The sequence below is a fragment of the Anopheles nili genome, chromosome 2, assembly GCF_943737925.1.
Source record: "Anopheles nili chromosome 2, idAnoNiliSN_F5_01, whole genome shotgun sequence".
Lineage (NCBI taxonomy): Eukaryota > Metazoa > Arthropoda > Insecta > Diptera > Culicidae > Anopheles > Anopheles nili.
This window is the reverse complement of record NC_071291.1, coordinates 70160529-70172592: the sequence shown is the minus strand read 5'-3', so window position 1 is coordinate 70172592 and position 12064 is coordinate 70160529. Positions and strand designations below refer to the sequence as shown.

The 12064-nt window shown below is 44.0% G+C and overlaps 1 protein-coding gene across 3 annotated transcripts in view; it reads left to right on the top strand.

Annotated features, from left to right (window-relative positions):
• Positions 1 to 11936, top strand: part of LOC128730574 (uncharacterized) — a 47321-nt gene extending 35385 nt beyond the window's left edge. The window contains exons 2-7 of one of the 3 annotated variants that reach the window (XM_053823645.1): positions 3768 to 3947; positions 7455 to 7591; positions 8154 to 8403; positions 8482 to 8738; positions 11424 to 11497; positions 11705 to 11936. In XM_053823645.1, coding sequence (XP_053679620.1) covers positions 3768 to 3947; positions 7455 to 7591; positions 8154 to 8403; positions 8482 to 8738; positions 11424 to 11497; positions 11705 to 11903 — 1097 coding nt within the window. In that variant the 3' untranslated portion in view covers positions 11904 to 11936. Of the gene's footprint in view, positions 1 to 3767; positions 3948 to 7454; positions 7592 to 8150; positions 8404 to 8481; positions 8739 to 11423; positions 11498 to 11704 lie in introns of all 3 variants that reach the window. The other 2 variants (XM_053823644.1, XM_053823646.1) reach the window with 2 other exon arrangements.
• The last annotated feature ends 128 nt before the right edge of the window (positions 11937 to 12064 follow it).

Here is a 12064-nt window from a genome sequence, read left to right as displayed (position 1 = left end):
CCGCGTGCCCGGGTGGTACACTGTACGTGTACTTTTTGCTCGCTTCTTTCATCTTGTAAAAAAAAGAGAGTGCGAAAAAGTTCCATCTCAAACTTTTTCACCCGAACTGCCGGCAGTGGCAATAAAATAAACCGTAATGAATGACTTCATACCCGTTCAGGCGGGGCAAAGGATCGGCACTAAAAAGCATCCTCCATCAGGGTGGCATCGTTACATGCTTCCTGCGAACGTTAAATCCTTGACCACACCTTGTTCAATTAAACGCAAGGTGAAAAAACCTCCCAAACACAAAAATCATGAACGCAAGGTTGCGCTTTCAGCTCGCCTTCGACAGGGCGCGTTTCGCGTGTCACTTGGCGCGTTGCTCGTACCGTGCGGTATGATTGATCAGTCCGCCGCCTTTATGGCACTCGAAATGTGGCATTCCACGCCCATACAATCGAGAGGGAAAGTGGCTCGGATTGTTTTTTCCCTGTTCCACATACCCATGAGGCGAATGGAGCTCTTTTGCCTACGAGTACGAATCGTTTCCTTCGGTTCATTAGCGGCGCGTGGCTTTTCGGTCGTGCTGCAATGCTCCCCTCGGAGTGCTTGTTTAATCAGATGGTGTCACGCGAAAAGGTTTTCACTTTGTGGGCCATCAGACACGAGTATGTTTGTGTGAATGCATGTGTATACGGGAAAAACTGAAACCAGAATGTGTTCGATACCCGACGAAACGGATTTCTGTTCGGTTTAACTTTACGATGTACGTAAAGTAACACTCCCACTTCGCAATGGTCCGGAGGTTGAGCGAGATTGATGTGGTGGTTTTAAAGCGGCGTATTTTAACGCTCCCTTAGCGCGAAATCAAGATCGCCGTGTTGCTCTAAAACAAAATGTCGGTGAGGGTGGAATTACTATCGCGCTAATCTGCATCTTGCTCTCCATTTCAAAGGCTTTCGAAGGATATAAAAAGATTATGCTATTTTTTATGTCTTAATTAAAATCGCACGTAAATCGCTCCATCGTTAATGGATACTGCTGTTGTTGCTGTTTGTGATCAGGTTTCATGTATAGCTTATTTAAGAAAATGAACATCCCTAATGATGCAAAAATAATGCCACTCTAAATCGAGAAGAGGAAACTCTGCGCATTTATTGAAAAATCGTGCTCCTGGCTTCAAGGTTTTCTCTCCCGTTCACGTTGGTCATACAATATTCGCTTCATTATTTTCCATTCAGTTTCGTTTCACTGAGTACTTCTAATCCTCTTCATAGATTTCCCTTACTCTCTTTTTCCTTTCATTTATCCTTCTTACCGCTAACGGAAATGGTTTGTTGCAGCACTCGTGGTTTTTGCGACTTGAAAACATAGCGGCATGCCTTTCTACAGTGTGTGTGTGTGTGGGACAGGTTCGTCTTTTTCCACAGCATCAGAACAGAAACGGGAATCACTAGCAAGTGATAGTTGCACCAAACAATTGCAAAATTCTTTCGAAAAGAGCAGACCAGAACAAAGCACGTCAAAAGCGTAGCTATTCCCCAACGCGCCCCCGCACTTATCATACGCTCAATAGCAACCACAATGCACTTGTTGCTGTGCCGAACAGCATGCCGATGCACCATAGCGCTTAGAGCAAAATGTGCCGACAAGGAAAGGCCACTTTTCCGGTCGGATCCATTTCCGTCGATTCCGTTTGTGGATTGCTCGTTTGGCCAAGGCACGCTGGTATATAAGAAATTTAGCGTGTAGACCGCTTTCGACTGGCAAATTTAGGGCACTTCCCTTCCTTTCTTTTGGCATGTTATCCTTAAATACATCACCAATCTGAAGTCATAAATAAACGATGAATATAAAGCGCACCATTAAAACTATCTCCTGAAGATTGTGCCGCTAATGATCAATTTAAATGATACCGATAATGCAACTAGATAAAACAGATGCACTATCATTTAATTAGATTTTGCAGTGCACACTGCTTCATACATGCCATACTGTATTCAATATTAGTCATTTAAATATTCGAGATCGAAATTTCTTTACAAAAAAACAGTACAAATAAAAAATAGTGAACCACCAGGCGCCTCCATCACTCAGTCACGTGCCCCCAACGGGTAACCAGACGTCTCCATCATTTTATGTGTTGCATTACACATGGGAAAAAGAAATAAAAACAAGTGCACATTTAAAGTGTGTCAACCAACAGCAATCAATTTACTATGTTTATGACACTATTAATTTATAAAATGAATAATTTAGCTATTTCCCCCCCGTACGCATAAAACTCAAATGAACACCAAAATGCAACCTTTCAATCAATTTCTCTGCCACGAAGAGGAAAAAGTGAGGCACATGAAAACATGCGAACGTAATACTTTAAATTGCTTCAGAGAGCATAAAGATGGTGATCCGGTGCCGGAAGTAAATTATAAAGCGATCCCTGGCGACGAAGAAAATTAATTTTATAGCTCTTTTTTAATGGGCTGTTGGAAAAGTCGTGCATGCGAGCCTTCCGTCACGCTACGTTTAATCAATTACGCTCATGTGCGATGGGACATTCCGCTTATGCAATATCGAGCCACAGTAAATGACCACAGCAGTGCCTTAACTATTAAAACAGAAGCCAAACTAGCGCGCTCAAGAAATCTTCGATCTCATATGCCGCTCAGCTGCAATCAAACTAATGGAATGGATTGAGTAGGCTTTGTAGTGCATTATTTAGAAACATATTTCCGAAAAAGTAAACAAATAAAACAAAATCCCAGAGAGAGTAAGCATCAAAATGAAATTTTTTAAAATCAATTCCTTGAGGCATTCCATTCCGCAGCCGTAGATAGATGTAGTTGAAAGAGTTAGTTTAGACGTTACCTTTCACGGTACGCCACCGAAACGTTATCGAAGCCATCATTAGGAAGGCATTAATGGGTTTGCCTTCCCAGTTTAATGAAGGTGTAGCTCACACGAACCTGCCACCGGTCGGATATCCGGCGGAAAAAGGCACTTTGATTACGTGCCTATCGCACGTCTACCAGGACCAGGCGCTCCGGTGCAGCTCGCGTACATTAAATTACACGCCTCGGTACGCGCGCGACCCAAACGGTACGACGGGTAGCAATCAGGACTAATGATATTAGAAGGGACTGGTATGAAATCCGAACCCAACTCGCGTTCCACACGCTGTCAGCAAGTTCGAGCAATTGCTTCGAGATTTGAAAAAAGTTCTCTCCAAAACACAACACTGTTTTATATGTAACAGTTTAGATCGTGTAGGGATTATTGACTATATTCTGAGTTTGATCGTCAAAATTTAACAATAAAATAAACAAAAAAAATAAAATAGGAAGAACAAAATTAACAACTGTATTAAAAAACAAAAAAAAATATTCAAAACTTTGTTGTAAAATAGAATATAGAACATGGCTAAACGTTTCACTTTATTGAAGTTTGATTAGAGAGATAAAAACCAGTGCAACATAATCGGAGTTCGTCAAGAAATCAGAGTTCATAAGTTGAATATTTGGCTGGATTAGTGTATATGTTGAGTACTCATCCCATATCCTTGTACAGGCACAAGCTTTTTGTTTGGATGGAATTATCTAATCAAGGTACTATGTAAATACAGGAATCATAAGCTACAAGACGATTTGAGCTATGCAAAAAGAGAATCAACGCACACGAGAAAAATTACAGCCACCGTTAAAGCCCATAATGAAAGAGATAAATAAGATATGGAAAACAAAAGATCACCCCAAACAAACCGAAACCCCTCGTTTATGTTCTTCCAGAGCTTCGCTGCACGCCCATCTCGGGCTTTGCCTTCCCCCCACAAACGCCACCCACCACGTTGCCTGATATGGATGCACCCATGCAACCGCTAGTAGACCGTAGACCCTCCGCGTCTATGATGAAATGGGGCCCGATTGCCGCTAACCGACGGGTGCCCGAGATGCCCATCGCCAGGCAAGGTTTGGACCGATTTCCGGGCAAAGACCGTTTTATATGTAACCGATCCGATCTGTTTGGTGTTTTTTTTTTGCGTCACTATTACACACACATGCACCGTACACGTTCCACTGCACAATGTGCACCGACACACCGAAACGATCACAGTCCTCACTAACCAAAAGAACTGCCACTGGAAACGCTTTAGCCCCATTCGTTTGACGCTCGCATGTAATGAATGACAGCTTGCCACGCGAAACGCTAGGTAACCTTAGTTCTTAGTGATCTGCGTCGTGACAGCGGTTTGTAATTGAGATCGATATTGCGTACCATCGTGCTGCTGATGTTTTGTCTGCATCAAGCTGACCGCCACGATCCATCACTTTCGCTCTTGTATCTCTATTTGGAGTATCCTTACTAAGCTGACAACGCGTCCTACTTGCTGCCGCATATGCGTGAAAGCCTCACGCTTGATTAGTGAGCTTAGTGAGCGAAATCATTCCTAACACTCCCAAACATGGCGATGTCGGCTTGCCAGCAGCATATTAATGATGTCCATTACCCATTGCGATGCGTGATAAGATATCATCAGTCTTCTCATCCTACATGAGGGCATGACTAGTGTGTGTCCCATACTATTGTCTCTTGATATAATTCCATACTTCTGAGAATACATCTACTAGTTGCTGAATAGAAAAAAAAACATATCAGATTGTTCATTTAAACATGCTAACATAACCAACATCTTCTGAAATAGGACACCCAATAGGCTATCGGTCGGAATAAAAAACCTGTTTTATGAATTTCTATCACCGACAAAAAACCGTTCATCAATCTGTAAAGAGAAGTGTCATTCATCTATTATTCTTATCTAGGTCAAACCACCAACTGTAGATCTTGCATTACCATAAAAAATTGCTAGAGTAGAGAAACAAATTCATGGCGTCGAGTGCTATTTTCATACGTGTCAAATAACTTTCCATGTGACCAAATGCTATTTGCATATAGCATTCGACGTTAATGAATATTCGCTCAAATAGACCGTTGTATAAAGTCTCATCGGGTGGATTACGCTAGACGACTTTCTTACGGACCGTACCTGATTACGGTCTACCGGATTGACGCAAATCGGTCGGAAAATTAAAGCCCCATATACTCACATGAACCGAAAACATGCCCACCGTTCGCCCAAAAGGTGATGGAAATAAAGTCTAACAGGCGACCGTTCGAAGAAACGAAACGGTGAACCCCCGAAGGGGAGGAAAGCTAGAAACACAAACGGAGGAGAGGTGTAAAATAATGCACAAACAACTACCCATGTGCCGGGACCGTTCTCCGGGCCTACGGGCTCACTAACAAGGACATTAAAAATTTAAAGCTCCCCCCAACGAAAGGCCGACCATGTTCGGCGCATTTAGCCGCACTATCACTCTCTTTCTCGTGTTCATGTGTCGGTGTTTTTTTCCGCTTCTCTATCCCTTTTGATGCGGATACGTAGTCTCTTTTATCTGCTATCACTGCGCCATACACCCAGGAGAGGTGGAATTGCCGAACTTGAACCGTATTTTTTTCTCCCTTCCATAGCATCGGTCCCAAGCAGATGAGCCCGTTCGTTGTTTGAGCCGGCGTTTGTCTTGTACTGTTTTGCTTTTTTCACTCCTTTGTCTATAGGCTTCAGTATTATCCCTGAGTTGCCTCCGACTCTATGCTTCCAGCCCCAGCGGGTAGTATGTTGTTGAATGTTTAACACGCAAACTGCACCGAGGTTTAGAGAAATGTTACAAACGAACCGTTTGCGATGAAAAATGCAACGCCCTCAGTCGGCGGCACCCGGCGCGGTTTGTTCACCGGTGGGAATATTTTTTATCTTTCTCGCTCTCTTGCTCTCTCTCTCTCTCTCTATCTTTCTCTCTTTCTCTCTCTGTTTATCACGGTCATTTTTTTTTAAATGTTGCTATCAAAATCACTTCAACCGAAGGTAAGAGTATCCCCTAAGCCCACCTGGTGTCGATCCGCGGCCCATTTTCGGCTTGTTGTGGCACACAGTTTTATCCTGCCTTGTGGTGGGCGCCGTTTTTCCCGTGATTGAACCATCCTTCCGTGCCTGGAATGGGAGTGCAACTTTCTAGGTTGAACTCTTCTTTGCGGAAAACTGCATGCACAGGTGCATCGCAGACAGGGTGGAGACAGAATCAGAACGATGCGATGCTTGTCGGTGTTCAGTATTTGCTCGTTTCAACGAGGGCTGGTCCTATCACGGGACCTATCAATTGCTGTGATACCGCGTTCCGTGCACTGAACTAGATTATTCAACCTGATTTTAAAGACGTGAATGATGATCAAAGCTATCTGGGCTATTTAAAATAGAATGTAGGAAGTATAGGGTTTGGTTTTAATTCAACCACTGATAAATCTGAGTCATTTTTGATTTGTGAAAATTTGTTATATCAAAAGTAAATCAAACAATGTTTTTTTTTCTGTGTTTATAATCTAATAACTCAAAAATGTTTGAGCGAAACAAATCAAAATAAGTTGTAATACATTCTTACGACATAATTTAAACCCCAGCTGGCGATCCGTTAGCTATAATAGGCAACAATTTGTCGGCAAGCATATTCCACTGCTTCAAGCAATCTTGAAATGAAACCTACAAACCCTAGCATCATGCTCACATCGATTTTACTCACTCATAAAGCATTATCAATCGACAATTAATCTTAAATTGGCTTCCGACTGTGACTATGACCGTCTCAGATTGTTTTGTGTTGTGCTGCACTAATTCGGTTTCGCCGCTCAGCACCGTTCGTACGAATTTTGCGGGTTTTTCCTCGTGATACGTGTGGTCGACTACGGGGGCACCTTGTCTCGAATTTTCCCGACCACTGGCCTGGCTACCCCTGCCCTGCCCCGAGTGAATTATTGCTGTGCTTTCGAGCTAATCGAAACCGTTACCGGATGCTTATTTCCGTGCCTCTTATTTCTCACCCAAAACGAACCGTTCGTGATTTTCCTCTTCTTTGCTTGATTTATCGCTGTGGGCTTTCGCAGAGGGTACGGGGGCTAGGTAAGCTTTTCAAATTTTGAGCTTTTTTTTTATTCGGCTCCTCTTCCGCTTCTGCCACAAAGCGGCCTGTGGAACAGCACTGGAACGAAAACCCTCTGATTGCCGTAGAAAAAAGGCCGGCACGTGTGCATATTTGAATGGGTGTTGTGTTTTTCCGTTTTTTTTGTTGTTGTTATTTTGTTTTCATTTTTGTGCGTTTATTTTTGTTCTCTTTTTTGTTGTTGGTCTTTGTTGCCGTCGTTCCGTTGTTTCGAGTCTTGAGACCGATTCCGCGCCCCACCGGCGTACCGAAATATTCTAACGATAAATCCGTTTTTTCTTCTACCTTGCACCTTGCTTTGTTTCTTGTGCGCTACGCCACCGGTACGATGGACGGGATTCACTTCACACCTGGTCCTTTGGCCATTTGTTTGGTGTGGCTGCAAATGGAAAAAAAAAAACTCCCACGTACCACCGGCGAGTGCAGTAAGCTTCGGAGGGCAACCCGGCACCGGTGGCTTCGTCAGTTCCCGGAGTGAACCGATCTCGCTCGCCACGCTGGACAAGGACTGCTTCATCATTCCGGTGCACAGCCTGGATCGCTTCCTGCCGGCAGGAATTCCGGTAAGTACGAGGGACGCATTCACGTGGGAATAATTCATTTCTTTGCGCTGTTTTCTATTGTCTCTAAGTGTAGTTTTTGTTTCACTTTGCTTTAGGCCAATTCCTGGGGGAAATCGTTCAAGCTAAATGATGAACAAAGTCTAACTTAATTTCAGGATAATAATTCCTTTAACTTTGGTTTTTTTATAAAACAACAGTTTTTGAGAGGATAATGAATGAAAATCTACCCGTTTTTAAGATTCTAATGCTAGAATTACATTGATATCATTATACTATACATTTCAACAGATTATTTAAAAAGTCACAAGGTTCAATACTTTCAAAATCAACGTCCAAAAACCTAAGTGAGATTTTGTCATGTCCTGCAACATATCGCAACGTAATTTTCAGGATACTTTTAATTACTAAACCACTAAAGGCTACAGTAGGTGCAAAAAATGGCCATAAATATTCACATAAATTTTCACCTTCAAAAATGCTAAACCCCTCTCCATTTCCCCGACATCCTCAACCTCTACGCGCCCTTTGACTCACGTTTATCTCGATTCCGTCTCTCCAGCAGCTCCCAACGCCGGAAACAGCCGACCCGTCCCAGGTCGGCCCTCTGAGCGTACTCGAGGTGTCCGATCCAAAGATCTGCATCCTGGCCCATCTGATGAGCCCGCTCGAACCGATCGATCCCCTGCTCGAGTCACCACTGGCCCATCCCCTCATGAAGCAACGTGCCGTAGCATCCGAGCTGCTAAACGAAGTCCAGCAGGGTAACAACGCCGTTGGAGGGATGCTTCTCGCCAACATGGAGCGAAGTTCTGGTGAGCACTCACCGTCCTCCTCACTGATCACGAGTGTGCTAATCACGGGTTTGATCATCTCTTTTCTCTTTCTTACAGCCGAGTTTCCCTTCATCGCCTACTATGTGATAAACACCACCCAAACCGATCCGGCCATGTTCTACACTGGCGTGCGTGGAGCCTCGCTGTCAAAGTTCGAGCCCAAGAACACACGCTATACCGCGGCCCACACGCTCGATCTGTACAGCGAAGTGGCCTCCATTTGTCGACCTCCGCTCGCCCTAGCACCCAACGAAATTGGCAGCGTGAAAAAGGGCCAAACGCCTTCCACAGGCTACATCATTAGCGTGTACAAGGTAGGTCTGAAAGAGCGACTAGTGGAGGAAAGATTTCAGCTCACCGGTTAGGGTCACCGTTAGGCCCGGAGGGAAAAGTGTGAGCATAAGACTAGAAGGTTCGACCTGCGGCTTTCGCGGCTAACCCTAAGCCCTGGTCGAGGGTCGGAATTGAATTACTCGCCACCCAATCACGTTCCGGTCATCACGTCCGCCCGGGTGTCTAATGGATTCATCTCGCATGCCGAACGGATTCCGAGGAACTTTGGGGGCATTATTTTTTTTCCCACGTGCTAGGATGGGGTAGCAAATTTGGCAAGAATTTTGTTTAATAGTTTTCTGACATCCAGCACAACTTGCTCATAAATTAACCATACTGCTTAGCTTTCAACGGAATGGAAAACTAATATTGATTCTCACGTAAGCCTTCAGCCAGATATCGTTACCGTTCCTGTATGATTTGGCGTACAGTAGTTTAGCTAAAATGCATATTATAAAATATGTTAAGAATGATCAACCCATGTAATTTTTTTCTATCTAGTTATGTATCATTTATTCTAACAGACATTCACCCTTAAAAAGTTTAAATTGTCTCAAATACGTCAGCAAACCCTGCACAGTAAAAGTTTTCGTCCTTTTCCGACAGAATGTAGACACTCTGGAAGGTAAAACAGAAGAAGACTGTCAGCATCTAACCCGTCTCCGCAAGTTAGCCGAAGGGATTAATCCCACGGGTGGTTATTAGCTGAGCATCTCATAAATGAACTCATTTCCGAAAGTTATCAGAACGGTCCATTTTTTTGTTGCTCTATTTTAGCAATATAACCATCGCCTTGGGGGTCGTTTCTATTGGCATCGCTTTATTCGTCGCATCAAAAAGTGTATAAATTGTAAAAAGAAAACCCAAGGAAACTGTCAGGATTCACTCTTTCATGTGGCAAACAATCAGGCAACAGCTGGCACAATTCGCTCATAAAATTAATGCTCCCCGTCGCTGCTACTCGCGCTCGTCATATCTCGCGAAATCAATTCCCATTACGACCCAATATCAGTGAGCCATTAATTTCAGCCCATCTTGGCCCATCGTCTACTTCCATCATGCTCGGGCTCAAGTAAACCATTCACACCTCCACACGGTGATAAATGACCAGTTGTCGCTTCCGTTTCGAGCGACTACCGTTTGTTTGCTTCTTTTTGGGATGGCTTCCCTTCCTGGGCTGGAAAGATGTGCCAGGTGTTGTTTTTTCAAGTGGGGTGGGAAATGAATTTTAATTTTATACTCCCGTTTTAAAAGAGTGCCGTCATCCTTTGCGTAAAGTGCCCTTGTCGGTGAAGCAAATTGTGTGCATTTTTATTTCTCTTTCGACAACTTCCGAGCGATTAAAATTTAAACGTCGCCTGTTTTTTATTCCACAAACCGAAACAATGCACTTTAAATTTCTCGTTTGCCAACGTTTTTAAGATTCCCTACCACGGAGAAAAGCTGTTCTTGCGTTCTTGTAATGCGAAAGGATTCCATAAATTCCAAAACCTGAGAGGCCATAAAATATTAACCACAAATTGAAGCAACTCACTTTATTATGGTGAGCTGAGCTAAGAGAGTAAATATAGAGCTTAAATATCGATCAAAATTTACGACGGTTTAATGCATCCTGTTACGATTAGGAGTCTGCTGTATAGGCAATCGCTTATCGGTTGCCTAACGATAATATTAGTTTTGAAATTTACTGTCTGAATGGTTATGGTTCAAAATGGCATCTTCTAAAAAAAATAGAACTGAATGAAGCTCAAAAAATTCTGTTAATCAAGTGTTTCATGTATACTTTGAATAGCGTCCCTGAAGTCATTTCAAACACTGCATGTGATAGAGCATCAAGAGAAGAATGCAGCTAAAAGTGTTGTAAATTTCACTTAACTTCCTGCCAGATACCAAATTGTGATCGTCCCAGGATGCTCCCTAGACCAGTATAATCACTCTCGACACCTTGGCCCGTACAACAAATCTAGTCGCCCTAAGCTGTTAATGTCTCTGTAAAACCAACCCCCAGCGCTCGTGTCGATGACGATGATTCATTAAAGTTTGGCGTGTAATAAACACGTGCCCTAGACAGCCACAGAAACGCAGTAGTAATAACGCCGGCAGTTAGCGAACCCAGCTCCAGGCGGTCCGGCCGCTCGCATGAGGTGCTAGTAACCGACGGGAGCATAAAATTTCTCCCACACTCATCAAAACACAGTAAATCACGGCTCACTGTAAACTTTCCGACCCGGGTCCTTCGGCCCTCGGCCCTCGGTGGTGCCGAATTTCATCGAAGGTTCCCATTGTCGGAACCATTGAGTTTTCCTTGGAGCTGAGCGAGGCGAGAAATACGATGGCACACAAAAGCGTGGCCACAAATAACTCACCCTCCATCAGCTGCCACCGCGGGGTGATCAGATTAAATAAACGATCCCGGGGAAAACGACCGCCGGTGGAAACCCGAACCATGCCTCCTGGCGAGGTTTTGGGAGCGCATTCGAATGTGGGAGGAAAAACGGACACCCATCCACCTTGATGACGAGTATTTGTATTTTGTTTGCAAAAATTCAATTAACACAAATCAACCAACGAGGGTGGAAACTGCCGTGAGAGGGCAACCGTAACTGGGTGCTACAACACATTTCTATTCCAATGCTCTTTTTCTGTTCGTTTACTTCCACCCGCAGGTGTACGAAGGCGACGATGGAGAACGTTTCGAGCGAAACTGGCTCTACTGGACCGGTGCCAGAATGATTTACAGGTATGAATGAATCAAAACATGGGAAACACTTCTGGCAGGCCTATTTTCCGTTGCTTGAGAGCGTATTACGTAATTCCATTCATTTTCTTCTGTTTCATTTGAAAAATGTTCCTTGTTTCGATCTCGTAATTGAAACAATAAACCATCAAAAGGACACAAACACGAATAATAGCAAAATGAATCATGTTTACACACTTCTCTCCAAAGGTACCTCCCAAAAACGGCTGGCCTAAGGCGGATAACTCTCCACAAGAGTGTCTCTTCGCGAGGCGACAAGATGTATCTGTTGCTGTGTGAGTGCGCGGATCTCCTGAAGGACCTGTCCGCGGCTGCCCTACTCATACCGGCCCTTCGAGCACGGTTATGTGGCTACACGGGGTTGTACCGACCGATCCAAACCTTCTGAAGATTCCGCGGGCGATTTTCCGCATCTCGGGAGCTCGGTTGGAACCGGTTCCAACTAGGATGCACGTGTCCTTCATCGCCACGGTCCGTATTCATCGTCAATTGCGTTTAAACGAAAAAAGGGTTGTGCAATGAGTTCGTTCAAGGTAGGTGAGAAAATGG